We start from the raw sequence: 15772 nt of genomic DNA on the forward strand, positions 1-15772 counted from the left end.
GTAGCTATTAATATATTATCTCAAAGCACAGGGAGGCTGTGGCACGGTGGCTAGCAGTTGGGTAGTTTAGGTGTACATTTAATTCTGTTATTGGCAAAGCATTTTCTTTCTTTTGTAGGATACGAGTGGATAGGATCAAGAGCCTTGCTATGCTGCTTGAGTGTAGTGCGTTCGATCCATGCAGCGTCCAAAGCTTTCCATTAGCTTCTCACTTGACCTTACTGAAAAACATAATAGGCAAAAATAAATGGTTTTCTGATCTCCGAAACTATTCATCTGTATTGATTTTGCAAAAATATGCATATAAATGCAGAAGATTAAAATAGATTCTGACTTTGTACTTCCAGGTTCCTGAGCATGCAGAACTTGCCTGGATTCTTGGGTGCTTAACTAACGTGCCACGCCTGCTACGCCTGCCCCAGTGGAAGGTATGGACAGTTTCACAAATAGGAAATGCATGGGAATTCAGTGGAACTGCTGTCCTTCAAACACTTGTTATCTGTGAAGTACCAACTGCACCTTGGTTATCCTTGCTTTACATTTAATTCTCTAGTCCTGTGGTGGAAGGAGGGAAACTTGTCTTTCCAGGTCTGCTGCTTTCAGTGAATGTTTTTCTGCTGGAAGCTGCAGAATAATCTTTTCGGCAGAGACTTGCAGAAACTGTACTGAGTAGGAGGGTCATTTAGTGTTGTTAAACTGATTTTGCTAGAATGCTTGCATTTTCAATGCTTATTTAATAATGCAAAAGAACTACAAGATATTGCAGAGGAAACCTTGAACCTTGCTGATTAAGGAGTTCCATAAACAGCTTTTCTTTTTCATCCACAAAGGCTGACTGTTGTGTAGATTTTATAAAGAGGGTGCAAAAGAAGTATATATTGGAAAAATCGAGAAATTACAAATATTGCAAATGTGCTGATTCATAAATTTAATTCATCTTAAATGTTTGCCTATGCAAGTTTCACATGTTCATCTCTTAATCTTGGTACTGCATCAGCATGACTCCATCAACTGAATTCTTGCATTTAATTTCTTTGTACTGTATTTTGTCATTTAGCGAGCAGAAAAACCAAAGGGCAAGAGAGAGAAGTATCAAAAAAGGGGGGGGAGGGGGGGGGGCGGGGAAGCTTAGAGAAGTTTGGCTTGCAGAGTTCAGAGCAGTCTTAAATACCTCCAGATGTTTTCTTTTTTCCTGTTTTTCTTCTTAATTAAATAAAAACAGTAAAACTTAAATACAGCAACCAGCGTTAATGCATGGCATAGATTAAAGCCAACCTTTTCAAACCAGAGGTTCTAAAGTTAAGCTCTTAAATCCAACTTCGACTGGATTGACTTTCCAAATCTACAGATAGGTGTTACAGGTGCTAGGCTTCGCACATTAGGTCCCCTGCACCCTAGGCACTTAGAGATGTAGACAGAAGATGGGATCTGTATGAGAGGGTGAGAAAAATCTAAAGATACTTGAATAGTCGTAATGAAATAATTAAGATTTTTAAAGAATCTTGGCATATTTGTTGTTAAAAGCAAGAAGTAGATATGCCATTGCGAGAACAGAATGAGTATCTGTAGCCTGACTATCTTGGTTTAAATGATCCATATCCTAGAGCGGTAAGGGACATCAGGACAGTGGATGGGTGGTTGGGAGCAGTGTGAACTAATGGGGAGAACACAGGACTCTGCCTCTGTAGTTCTGGGTTATCCTCCTGTCACTCACTCTCCTGGTAACTGGGTGTGATCACTATGTCTTGATCCCTTTTCTGTGAAACACAGGTATTAATGCCTCTTTATGCCTCGTTACAAAGTGTTTCATGAATTTACTGCTGAAAAAGCTATTTAAAAAGTAGGGGTTATCAATAGTAAGTGTAATAGCCCATCCTGATTATTTTGTGTCTGTAATCATTTTTGTTAGTAAGATTACAAACAGAAGGAAACCACAAGCCTATGTTTTCTTCTCACTATGATACCAGAAGAGTGAAAAAAAAGGATATAAAATGGGATGTGTGTATTCACAGGGAGTGGATTCGACATGGCACATTTTGCTCTAGAGTTATACAAATTAGTCCGAATTCTAATTAATTAAAATCATGGACTTTGATACCGTTAGCCACAAGGTGATTTCTCTCTGTTCTTCCTTTGCAAACAGGCGAAGCGTGCCAGCCAGAATAACGAAGGAACTGTCGGTTTGTTGACCTATCCTGTGCTTCAAGCAGCAGATATTTTGCTGTACAAGTAAGAGGCGGAATGTGAGCCCATGGGTGATGTCTGATTAGTTGCATTAGAATGGATGTTCCTCAGGTCGGCGTGGTAACTTATGAAGCGAGGGAGCTGGGTGTGATTAGAACGGAAGATTGGAAATGGATGACAACTTTTTTATCTCTCAAGTGCCTGGTTGAAATCTAGTCTGGTTTGAAAGCAACTGAGAGGGCCGTAGAGAGAAAAAGCTGGTCACTTCAGAACAATCCTTAGGGAATTTTAACACGTTGATGTTTCATGACACGTATTACCTGTTCACGCACATACATATACTTTTTTTTAAGTAGTTATGCTTTGTTTTATCAACATACTGATGAGATACTTCAGCTGGCTGTATACAGTCTCTCCATATTAGTGTGTGATTCTGTGTAGGCCTGTTGATACTGATGAAAGAATAACTTACTGCACGTTGTGGTGCTAGTTCAGTTTTCTCTGTGGTGTACTATGTGCTGCAGTGGAAACAGCCCCTAATGAGGGAGTGGGGATGGGGCATGCCTGAGTTTGTAGCCTAGCTGATAGGGCTTCTGCTGCGTTGTCATGACTGGCTGTATTTCATAATGCGTTTTAAACTGTCTCAAGAAGTAAATATCAGAGACGGTGCACTATGTATTAATTAGTTTTATGTTCCGAGTAGATGTAATTTGTGGAATTGTTCTGAAGTTTTTGTGGGGTCAGAAAAGTAATGCAGAACTGTGAGGGCAGGGGCTTTAGGAGGACACAGTAACCAAGATTGGCAAGTTGTTAACCCAGAAAAGTCTGTCTGGAGAAATTTAATCCTAAGTGATCATTAATAAGGGAAAACAGTAATGTTAGAAGAGCAGTAAATGATATGTCTGATTCACTTGAATTTTAACTGAAAATAATGGGAAGCAAAAGTCAGAATTTGAACATTAGAATAACCTTCTAAGCATTTGGTTGTCAAACTGTTTTAAGCGTGAAATTTAGACAACTTTATCAGAAGTCACCTTGTTTTGATTGAGCTGAACCATAGATGTCTCTTCCATTTCTAATAAGATCATGTGATTCCTATGCCGTGGTGAAGCCTGTGGTTTGTTTGCTACCATGTGTATTAACAGCAGGCTGCCCAGACAGAGCACAAAGCAGGGAAGTGAAATAGTATCTCTTTGAAGGAATTTGGCATAATATCTTTAATAAACGTTTTAGTGTAAAAACATCATACGGAGAACAAGAATCAGGGAGAAATGGAAACGCAGGAAGGGAACGGCAGTCATGAAGAAGAATTAAGAGAGCGGGAGGAGGGGGACAAACAGTGCTAATTCAGACGAACCAAGGCTCAGAGACAGGAAAATGGACAGAAGGTAAATATATGACAGAAAGGAATAAAACTAGCACCAGAACAAAAGTACTGAAAAAACGGCAAGGAAAAAGGCAAAGAATCGTGCAGAGGCATTATTTGTAAAGCCAATATGTTTTCTGTTTAGGAGCAAACTTTGTGAATATGGAACCATTTTGGCATATGGAAACATTTCTTTTGACCTGCTTAAAGTATATTGATTATGGTAACTGATTTTCTTTCTGTTAGTTGCAGGCCGCTGTGATTTCCTATTGGCTACTGTCACTGTTTTTAGGTTGCCTTGCTGACTGTTTGGTGGGGAATAAAGGTGGACAAATTGATTCCTGGATATCAGCCCAGTAATTCAGAATCGGAAGGAAGGCATACCGTGTTGAACTGAAATTTTCTGGGAATTTAAAAGATGTATAGTGAACTTTCTTATGCTGGAACATATCCAGGATTCAGAGCTGAATACCACGTAAGCCTTAGGAAAAAAAAAAAGAAAGTGCTGGGGGAAGGGAGAGTAATCAGAAGCTGGCAAGACTTCAAGTCTGCCTCATCTAAAAGAATCATACATTTTTAGCAAGTATGATTAACTGTGGGAAAGAATCACCAGGGGAAGTAATGGATTCTTCAGCTCCTTGTGTCCTCTGGTGCAGATTGTGTTTTCCTCCAGAACTGCATTCGGGCTATTGAGTTCAGTACAGAAGATCAAATAATCCTTTGATCCTAACGGTTCCAATCTATGAATGATAACACCTGTGGCAGTAGAGGCGCTGGCCCGTGTGATATTTATATAATGGTGACCCATGAGGAAGAATTACCCTCTTTTCCTTCCCTTGATAAATCCACAGTACTAACTTCTCAACAAGAGCTTGATAAGGCAAGGTGCTTGCTCTTTGTGCCTTGCAGCTCTTCCTTACTTTATTCGCACACTCTAACACATGCTCTTTGATCTCTAAAGGGACAGCAGGAGAAGCTACAAAAACCTTCCCTTGGGCTGAGTTCCGTGATGTGCTCTTACTGGTATCTTTGCCCTGTATGTTTTTGCAGAGGCCTGGTTTTGCCCGTGGAGATGTGCTTCAGTTCAGCACAAAAAGCACTCCTCCTGGGATACAGTCAGTTTGGGATCTCGTTCCCACAGCATCTATATCTAGCTAGGACTGTTTGGCTCAATCTGGCCCTCAGTCATGGCAGAAGCTGTGACAGTCTTGAGTAACTTTTCAGCAGAACCAGAGAGCTTTGCTGAGTTTCCTGTATCTGTCTTTTATTAAAAGGTCGACACATGTTCCCGTTGGAGAAGATCAAGTCCTGCACCTGGAACTAGCTCAAGATATAGCAAAACACTTCAACAAGAAATACGGAGAATTCTTTCCTGTGCCCAAAGCCATTTTAAGTGAGCTGGTCTTGGTTTTGGGGGGTGTTTTGTGTTTGTTTGGGATTTTTTTAATTCCCCTTAACTGCACTTCAAGGTTGAAGATGGATTTAAATATTGTGGAAATATTTTCAGGGACCAAGAAAAGGGAGCAAACTGATGCTAAGGGAGTGGAAAATTAAAAACTGACAACAAGAGAATAGAGCCTGTGAAATTGAACTCCCAGGATAGACATAAGGCTTTACAAATCCCCGGTAGAGGAATGTATGCGACGTCTGGTATTCTAGTCCAGGGGGCCAGATGCACTCTGCTGCTGCCAGTCAGCCTTGCTCTTCAAGTATTCGACCTTTTAAGAGTAGGGTCTCTGCTCCATGTTGCTAGTTCAGGAGACATTTAAGGAACAAGACAAGAGACCTCTAGCAAGCAGAATTCTTCGGTGTCGCAGTGGTAGATGTTTACATTAAGTGTGCTAAACAGCTTGTAGGTTTATTGCTACAGTGCTCGAAAATCTTTTCAGTGTGTTCAGTGTACACTTGGCTATTTCAATAAGGGTCTCTTACAGAGCTTAGACTTTCCATTTTTGATCTTAGACTGAGGGAGACTTAGAAGAAAAATCTTCTCAGCCATTTTTGAGCTATAAGGTCATAGGCCGGGGGGTGAGGAGGAGTCAGATGGCACAAATGGCATGTTTGTTAAGAAACGTGAAGAATTGGGCAAGGAAGAAGCATTGCATCTTTGTTGTAAGTAATGTAGAGGAATGCACAGCAAAGACCTTCGCCCCTAAAAGGGCAAGGAGCTCTCACCTTAGAAAAGACAGGCAGTAATAAACCTTTCTCAGTTTTCAAGCCTCAGTGACAAAAATGGTGTTAGACCCAGAGTGGAGCTCAGAGAATACTCGGTGTTGCAAGCTCTGCAGTTTCTAGTGAACAATTAAGCACTAAGGGCTGTAATGAGGGGCTGAGGGTAGCCTATGATGCAGGCAAGACTGTTTCCCAGGAAATAAAAAGCTCACATTGGGCGGGGGGGACACGACCCAAAGACGTTTAACTTTCCTCATGAAAAGCATACCTTCATAAGTGCACAAGTATATGCAAACCAATGAAATATCCTAGGTGAACGGAGCAGTTAGGGACCTGTTCAGACTCACTGGCTGTAGGCGGTTAGATTACCCGGACTCCTTCAAATGTACAGAAAAGAGACAGACCCTTCCAAAAGGTCACTCAGAAGAGGGCATCTTCTGGGGCAGTCTGTACCCTGAAAGAACGCTTATCCTTTCACTGAGTACATCGGCCATCTATGAGGCGTGTGCAGGTAATTTAGTTGGCTGTGTTAGGTGTCTAAAAACAATTGGGGTGAGTAGTTTCTAGATTAGTGGCACTAGGTGTACTGCATGAATCAGATTTCTTGGTGAAAGACTGAAACACTTTGGGTTTATACTGTTAAAGTACTTTGCAGTATTCCTGTAATGCTGCTATTCTATTTCACGTACATGAATATATCTTAGCAGTTTGTACCATACCCAGACCTCTCCTAGCTGAACAGTGCTTTCCCTCCAGCTGGTTAGCCTTCAGTTAGGAAACTTATTAATAACTGTATTTATTGATATTTAGGAGAATTACCAAGAGATTTCAGGTGGAAGATTTGGCTAAGGTAAGGACATTAACTGTTCTAGGATTCTTTTTCGCCAGTGTTTTTAACCTGTTTCTCCACTGTTACATAACCTTTTGGTAATGTGCAGTCCTTGCCCTCTAGGTAACTTGCCCCCAGGGCCAGGAATACAAGGGAGGAGAGAGTTTTCAGAGAAGATCAGTACGTAGCCACAGAAAATATTAGGAACTGTCCCAGCAGAAGTTTTTGCTTAGTGAGGAGGGGAGAAACAGAGCAGGTTTTCATTTAGTTTATGGGAGGAGCGAAGTGGCTTAGAAGGACAGGGAGGGCATAAGGACTAAATAGGAGCATACGGAATGGTGCTCACTACTCATTTTTAAGCAAGGATAAACAGAGGACTTTGTTATGCTGCTGCCAAGTGTTCTTAGCAATTGTCATAAGGTACTCTCTGTGTTCATATTTGTTCCCCTTTTTTTTTTTTCTCCTTAAGGTACAACAAAGAAAATAAAGTCCCTCAGAGACCCAACAGTGAAGATGTCCAAGTCAGACCCGCAGAAGTTAGCTACCGTTAACATCGCGGACAGCCCTGATGAAATAGTGCTGAAATTCCGCAAAGCTGTGACTGACTTTACCTCTGAAGTGACCTACGACCCGGCCGGTCGCCCTGGAGTCTCCAATCTGGTGTCCATTCATGCTGCAGTAACCGGGCTTAGCATCAAAGAAGTGCTGCGCCAGGCTGCTGGTCTCGACACTGCGCACTACAAAACGGTGGTGGCGGAGTCAGTCATTCAAAAATTTGCACCCATCAGGAATGAAATCAAGAAACTCCAGGAAGACAAATCCCATCTGATAAAGGTTTTAGAGGATGGAGCAGAGAAAGCCAAAGAACTAGCTGCACCCATCTATCAAGAAATAAGACGACTGGTGGGATTTCAGTAGAAACTGCCCAGTAGTTCCCAGTTTGTTTTCTGGGACAGCCATTTGGTTATTTGTATCTTCTTAATCATCTTGGTTTGATACAAAACCTTTTTTTCTTGGAAAATCCAAGTAGAACATTGGAAGTGTTTGTATTAAAACATGTACATGAAGCCGTATTTCCAGTGGGACAAGCATTGAGCTTGTCTGGATAGTCAACGAGGGAGGGCAGAAGCAATCACAGTTTGTGAAGGAAATCCTACAAAAGCAGACTATAAGGTTGCCCAAATGGGGGTTTGGGTTTTCCCATTGACCACAGCAGGAAGCTGAGGTACAGGCGAGGTGATCAGAGTCTTCGGAATCTTCTCAAGAACCTCCTTAGAGGTGCATGTGGTCTTGTTACAGATGGACAACTCATCCCATTGGTGGTTATTCAGCTTTGATAGGGTGGTTGAATGTGTTCTCGGATAACCAGAATAAAAGGACCGGCTTACAAACCAAAATGCTCAGGGTGTTGGAGGGAGAACCTACTGCCTCTCCCAATTGCATCTTCAGCCTCAGTGTAATTCTGTGTCTGCGTCTGGTTTGTGTGAAGTGAGTCGGTGTGTTGTACAGATGCCCATGCTCTGGAACTTACTGTGACTGCTGTGCTAGATGGCCTCTGATAGTCACTCCAAAGAATCCTGAGCATGGGCTTGAATTTCACTCCTGCCACTTGTGCCATCCTGCTAGTCAGATCTAAGGTGCTTCAGCGAGAAACCACGTGTGCTTCACCTCCTTCTGTTCCACCTGCTGGTTTGGTTTACCAGGGAGCTCCAGGATTTTCAGTTCAGCATCAAGTCTAGGATTCCTGTAGAAAAGATGCTGGATGAAAAGATGTCATCCTGTGCAAAAGAAATCTTGGGTTGAGAAGTCAGAGAACTCTCTGTAAAATTTACCAAGTTACTTGTTTAAAAATTATGCTGAGGTCAGAGACAGAATGGGATTAAGTAGATCTATATGAAACCCCGCTACTGAGCCGCAAGAAAACTCGGTGATGGGCGAACAGTGTTGGCCTCTCCTGATCTTGGGCCTCACCAGACCCACAGGCTGGGACCCGTGAGCCGTGGCATCTGTTGGGGAGTGTGTGGCAAAGGGGGATTGCCAAGAGGAGACACCCTCTTCAGAAGCAGGGGTAGCAGCACATGTTAAAAGGTAATGAACACCCTACAGGACCTGTGCCACCATATTTAGGTTGGCATTGCACTTAATTGGTGCTGTGTTGGAAAATGCTGTACTGTAATGTAAATTGGGTTCATCCTGTACTCCGGCAGGCAGCTCATAACTGTTGTAGGCCCATGGCATTGTCATGAGGGATTGCAGTCTTACATGACTGAATTAGTAAAACCGGGGTGTCTGTGTGTGTCTCTGTAGTGCAGTTTGTTTGTTTCTTAAAGAAAATCTATTTAGTTTTAAATATGAGTTATCATAGTGAGGTGGTTCAGAAAACATTATTTAATTCTGCAAAACAAGAAGTTGTGGTCTGAGCATCTGCAGATCTGTGCTGGGACCTGTATTCGTCTGCTAGGGATCGGAAGAAGACAACTGCCATGCAAGAATTTGATGGTGACCAAGTTTCTAAAGTTAATCAAGACTGGAGGAGCAGAGTGGATAGAGACAAAGTGATGGGAAACCAAACTCGGTGTAGACAGGCCCAAAGTGATGTCTTCTGAAAAGAGTAAGTGTATTGAAAAATAATCCCTGGTTTCAGAGTAGCTGTAGCAGATTACGAAAGAGAACAATTATACCTGCATATTTAGGTAGGTTTACAAAACTGTAGTCAGTGTTTAACAGCGGTATTAGCCTGCAGGGGAGCTAAGACAGAGAATCAGGGCGCAGTTACTGCTGCTTACTGACTTGGCACAGAGCATTTGCTGTGACACCTTGTAGCGTGGGTTGATTCCTGCAAATCACAATAGCTTCCTTAAGAGGAGCTAGCGCAGTGCTCATGGGGGTACAGAAAAACCTTTCTCACTGACGGATCTGGCTTCTGCGTGTTCCTATTTCTGACTAGCAAAGAGAGAAGCATGGATTCACAGGATGGATCATAGTTTCAAGGTGTCTTCACACTGCTGATACTCATATCAGCTGACATACAGGGTTGGTGTTCAACACACTTGCTTTGCAGTGAAAAGGAAATGGGAGTATTCATATGCCTTCAGTACAGTTTAATAAAAAAAACGGGGTGTGGGGCTGTGACATCAACAGGCAACTCTGGCTTGTTACCCAAGATTGTCTGAGCAGTCTTTCCAAAACTGTTAGATGTTTTTCAGAAAATCACATAGGTGAAGTAGGAAGAAAAGCTTCAAAAGAGCCCTTTCTTTGGGATAAGGGTTTAATACATTACGTGTTTAGCAGTGTTTCAATCAAATTTACTATTTTCTCTCTTTTAAATTCAAGAATAGATTGGGGTTTTCCCCTTCACTTTCCCCTGTCAGTCAAACAAATTATAGAATCATCACAGAATCACAGAATGGTTGGGGTTGCCAGGGACCTTACAGACCACCCAGTTCCAACCCTCCTGCCATGGGCAGGGACACCTTCCACTAGACCAGGTTGCTCCAAGCCTCATCCAGCCTGGCCTTGAACACTCCCAGGGATGGGGCATCCACAGCTTCTCTGGGCAACCTGTCCCAGTGCCTCCCCACCCTCTCCGGGAAGAACTTCTTCCTGATATCCAATCTAAACCTCCCCACTTTCAATTTAAACCCGTTACCCCTTGTCCTGTCACTACAGGCCCTTGTAAAAAGTCCCCCCCAGCTTCCTTGTAGCCCCTTCAGGCACTGGAAGGTGCTATAAGGTCTCTCCAAATCTTGCTTGCCTGACTTATTTCCCTCAAGTAAGGAAATATGCCTGGTTTTTCTTCCTCAGGATAGTTAAACACATGTAAAATGAGTATGTTTACCAACTGTTTGTTGACTTAGCCTTTTTATTTTAGTAGCTCCTGTAGAGGAATTCTCAAAATGAAAGCTGCATCTGCCCAGTGAAATAATCCCAATTCCATGAGCAACCATGATCTCTGGAACCTCCTCGGAAGAGACGACTGTAACGTTGATGTTTGCAGGTATCGGCTGCCTGTTTCAGTTTTCTTGGAGCATGGCTTTTCTGGGAAGTTAACCATCTTGGCATTCAGGTTAAGAGTCTGGCTGGACCTAGCCTGGCTGCCTCTCTGTGTTCCTTGAGCATCTGGGAAGTGTCTGGCAGAAAGAAGCTGAGCTTGAAGCAACATGTACTCGTTACTGTCAGTAAAAGTTTTTTGATACTGAGCTACTCTGGTGCCTTTGCTCTTCTTCTTCCTCCCCGTTGGCTCTACAGAACATTTTGGAGAGCTCCCATTCTGGATGGTGTTCTGTGTCAGTGTTTGCTGTAGCCAAGTAGTGCAGATGACTTGGAGCAGCTTTTCAGAGAATGGTTGTTGGAGAAGGCTTGATGCTACGTATTTCAGAAGGATTTGTTTCACACTGACTCTAGTCCAGTGTGCCAGGGATTTACTGTGTACATCTGGAGTGCAGTGTGCACTCCTGAAATGCATTTTTATGTTTGGTTTCATCCAGTTCATATTCCCTGAGGCTTTGTGATGCCTCCTGAAGTGCAGTTGGTGGGGACGGTGGGGAGTTTCTGCGGAAGCACGCTTCTCATCCCAACCGCTGTGCGAGCGTAGACATGCCCTGTGGTGCTGTGGAAGCTGCAAGTGTTCTTTCACGACTGGGTGGGAAAGAGATCAAATCGTATCTTTCCCAGTTGAAGAAAGAAGGGTTGAAAGGTGGAAAGGTATTCTTACCCCCTGCTGTGTTGCTTTGTTCCAGCTTCTTTTTCTTCAGCAATCCTTTTCCTCGGATATGCATTGTTCTGATTCAGTGGCTGCTTATCTACAAACCATTCAAGCAGAAGTCCTTAGCAGTGAAGGAGTTCATATGGGTGAGCTGAAGGTTTAAGGAGGGACAGAGATACCGGATTCCTGGGGACTGACCTGCACCTAAATGTTTTGGGACTATAAATTACCAGAGCAAGTGTTTTCTTATCCTCAGTTAGGGCCATCATGATCCTGACAACAGTACAGCAGTAAACACTGCTGATGAACGCCTGGATGTCAGCTGATGTAGGAATTCTGTATCTGATTTGCTGAGAACTGTACTATAACATGAAACACTGAATTTTTCTGGTCTCTATAGTTTGCTAGATGATGGTGTCAGACAAAATCTCTTTGGAAACCATTAGCCAAAGCCGAATCTAATCCTCAGATCCAAAACCTTTGGATGTTTTCCCAAAATGGGGATTTCCCAAAAGAACTTGTTTTTGATAAACTACAACACCAATTTCTGTAGTTGCTGTAGGATCAGTAAGAGCCAGGAATCCATTCTGAATGTATTTTTCATTGCTGCTCTGATGCATCTTCTACTTATCCACACGGCTCAAGGATCATGACAAAACTGAGCGAGGGTCCTGTGTGGTTCTGGCAGTAGCAACAGTATGGACCCAGGTGGGTTTGAGTCTTGAATCTAATGAGCGTGCGCTTTCAGCAGTCCAGCTTGGTTAGACTGATGTTCAGAACAACAGATGGATCTTTCACCTCTACTGGTATCTCTGCATTTGAGTTCCTGGATGCTGCCTATATACTTGTTTATGACTGATTGCTTCACAGAGAGAAATGCATGCCAGCACGGGGAGCCTCGTGGAAAAGGTTTTCTGTTCAGGAAAGATGTTACCTGTTCTTTCCAGGAAAGCAAAAATCCTCTTTCCGCCATATTGGACTATCCACTTTCCTTTAAATGAGTTGATCTGTTCCTTCTTTGTAGGTAAACATTGGCAGTAATAGCTGCAAGAAGAATGTCACTTTATTGTGTAGTCAAAAGTCATGGAAGGGCCTGGGCATCTCCTCTCATAATTTCAGGATGAAATCCAAAATCTTACATGACATTCATTGATCTAATGATCACTGGGACAGGTTGCCCAGAGAAGCTGTGGATGTCCCATCCCTGGAAGTGTCCAAGGCCAGGCTGGATGAGGCTTGGAGGAACCTGGTCTAGTGGAAGGTGTCCCTGCCCATGGCAGGGGGGTTGGAACTGGATGGTCTTTAAGGTCCCTCCTAACCCAAACCATTCCATGATTCTGTGATGATTCTATGATTTAATTAAATCTAATTAAAGCTTTTGTGTTTTGGTTTGTTTTTTTCTTTTAACTCACTAGGTTGTGAGAGAAGACTTCTGCTAAACTTTGCATTCCCAACTAAGCTTTCTATTGCACAGTCCTTTGGTGACCAGATGACAGCTGGAGTAATGGAAAATTCTGTTTATTGCCACAAAACACTCTGGGCTGATTCCCACTGTCTTTTCTGTCAGTTTTGTTGGTTGTGCTAATGGTCATATTGTGAAATGTTGGACAGAAAAGCATTTATTTTCTTTTGTGCCAATGAAAAATCATTCTACCTGCAACAGTTTCACATTATTATGCAAATAGGAGATTCGTTGATCATTTTGCTTTTAGGTAGCAGCCTTGGTTTCACCATTGTTGTATGTAACACCAAATGCCGACCTCCTGCACTGAGGGATGAGCACGTGTGCCCCGTTACAATAAACAGCTTAACATCTGGGAAGATATTTTGCTACGTGGTAAATTGTTGTCACGGAACACCGTGACTGAAGGTGAGATTATCCCCTACGTGAGTGGTCTTGTGGACATGAAACTGAAGACTGAGCTTAATGTCTGTTGTGCTGTCATGTGCTCGGCACCCCTACATGGCTGTGAGACAGGAACAGCAAATCAGTGCCGCACCAGAATGCTCCATCAGTTCCAGATGTGCTGTATTTGGTCTATCTGCAAGATGAAATGTCAGGACAAGAGTCCATCACCAAAATCCTGAAAAGTTACTGAATACTTGGTAGTAACAGCACGCTTGTAAAAGCCAGGGTATGACAGCATGGTCGTAGCCTCCTTCAGCTGGCTGACAGGAGAAATCACACGGCTGTACGTGACGGTGGAGTAAGCCATCTGCTTCCTCGGCACAATCCGTGTAAAGACAGTATGAGTCCGATGTGAAGGGTTAACCCTCACAGGTGGGAGGCAACAGCTTAGGGCAGAGCAAGGCGATACCAGATCTCTGTTGTGTCCTCAGCAAGGTGCTTGCAGTTCAGGTGGGGACTCCCGGTTGTACAAAGCATGGGCAAGGTCTTCCACGGATCAGTGTCGCTTGTCCCACGTGTTGTTGAATCTGAGACTCTCCACTCAGCCTGATTGCTGAGGTGTGTCTTCATTGTTGGCGTGACTTTATTGTCATCCGTCAACATGAATGATAAAACTAATGAAACTTCTGTTAGAACATTGAATGTGTGTTTGGTGAAAACTTCTTCCCTGATGCCCCAGGATTTACAGAAAAGTATTGTTAAGCTGACTACAGGGGAAACTTGTCAAAACAAGGCTACTCTCTGGCATTACCCAGAGTTTCTGGCGTAGGTGGTCTCTGGCTTCGCTCACCCTGTTTACCTCCCTCTTTCCTTCCCTAAACCACATCCCACTCTGAGTAAAGTCAAACGTTGAATGTTGTGAGACTGTCTTTTTATTGTGACTGGAAATGGTTGTTCAGATGCACTTCAGGACTCTCTTCATGGTGTTTGCTGGATGAATGACAAAGATCTCAATAAGTACTTTTGAGTATTCAAGCCAAGAAAGATCTTTCCGAGTGGGTTGGGGCTTTCTTTGCCCACACTTATTTCTTCGTGGTCTGTCTGGCAGATGTTCCTACAGGAAGAACAGAGGGAAAAGAGCAATTTTCTGGTTAGGTTTGTGGGCCAAGTGTGAACTGTGGCAGCGTGACATCCGTTCTTTTTAGACAACCTTCATTAAATTTCTAATGCTGACATAAGTGCTTGCAAACTCCCAAAATTGAAGTTGTGTGGACATTCAGGGGGAAAAGGGGTGGGTATTTACCTTACAGTAGCTGTAGTTCTTACGGACTTGTTATCCACATGTGCTGTGTGTCCTGCCTTCCGTCTGTTCTGATCAGAATGTTACTCCTGAGATCCTTGCTCTTAAATATGGGTTACACTTTTTTCTTGCAACAGGAAGCAAGGTGTGCAGAGTGAACCCTGGGCTTCAGTGGCTGTGTCTCTTAAAAGAATCCAGTCAGACATTCCTGGGACATAGGTGGAATCCACGTGGACAAGACATCTCAAAGAACCCCGGTTTAGCCATAGTTTTGATGCACAGAAGGCTCCTCCCCATCACATCAAGACCATTTCTCAAGAAGCACTGGAGTTGCTGCCGGGTCACATTTTGGTGTTTAATAACCATTGCAGGAACAGCTCAGGAATGCACTGGGATTCTGAAGATCTTGGATTCAGGTGTGTGCTTTTGTGGGGGGCTTATTTCTAAAGGGCTGAATTCCTACAGAGAAACGGTGGTCTTAAAATAGACTTAAGAGTTGTAATATACCTGTATGAAATAACAGCAAAACTGAGGTGCTGAGCATCACTGCTGGTTTAACCCTTTCAGCTTGCCAGCATCGCATGCTGGCAGGCTGCCTTGGAATAGAAACTCCACTTTTTCCCTTCTTTAAGCCAGCGAAGTCCTGACTCAAAGGACTTCACCCTGCTCTCTGCTTGCCTTTGAGGAGGTGGGTTAGCTGAAGTGCGAATGTCGTCTCTGTGTTTTGTAAGGATGTTTCGGTAGATGATGAGTGGGTTGTCAAGGGAGAACTCTGGGTGGCCTGAGAAGATTTAATGGATGGTGGAAGAGGGGAGAAGGGGTTAGTTCGCTTAAGTTTTAAAACAAAAAGTGTAATGTGGCTGCAGATGAGCATCAGCAGCTGAGAATTAAAATAAGGAGAGGAGATTTCATATCAACTTTGCAGAATGTTTTGCGGCAGCTCCATAGAAAACAATGAAATGTGCATCAACAAGGCCATTTTGGTTTGTTCTTTTTAATCTATATTGGGTCTTTGTTGTCCACCTTGCAGCTTTCTGTTCCTTTAGTATTATTTCTGTGGGAAGGGGGTTGGTTTTTTGTTTAGCATAGAAAATCTAAAATCGTAGTTTACCTTCTGTTTCTTTGATGCCTTTGAGCAAGTTGCTTAACTGTGCTTTACCTCAGTTTCCTTTGCTATAAAATGAGGTGTAGGAGACTTGATTACACAGGTACTGGGTAGCTAAACTGATATTTGCTAAGCAGTGTGAGCCTTCCAGTTGAAGATGCTCTCACTTGGTGTAGGTTTACAGTATTTCTTCCTCTTGTCCCAGCTGCAACTGAGCACCACACAGCTGCTCGCTCACTCTCCCCCATGGGATGGGGGAGAG

At 43.2% G+C, this 15772-nt stretch overlaps 1 protein-coding gene across 1 annotated transcript; it reads left to right on the plus strand.

Moving 5' to 3' along the window:
• Window positions 1-347: 347 nt before the first annotated feature.
• Window positions 348-7469, plus strand: WARS2 (tryptophanyl tRNA synthetase 2, mitochondrial; the record flags this gene model as incomplete). The annotated part of the gene is made up of 4 exons (XM_010150629.1): window positions 348-428; window positions 2144-2229; window positions 4825-4943; window positions 7021-7469. Coding segments are annotated over 4 exons (735 nt in total), but the record flags the coding sequence as incomplete, so codon positions are not given.
• Between the last annotated feature and the right edge of the window lie 8303 nt (window positions 7470-15772).

The sequence above is a fragment of the Eurypyga helias genome, unplaced genomic scaffold, assembly GCF_000690775.1.
Source record: "Eurypyga helias isolate BGI_N326 unplaced genomic scaffold, ASM69077v1 scaffold18294, whole genome shotgun sequence".
Classification (NCBI taxonomy): Eukaryota; Metazoa; Chordata; class Aves; order Eurypygiformes; family Eurypygidae; genus Eurypyga; species Eurypyga helias.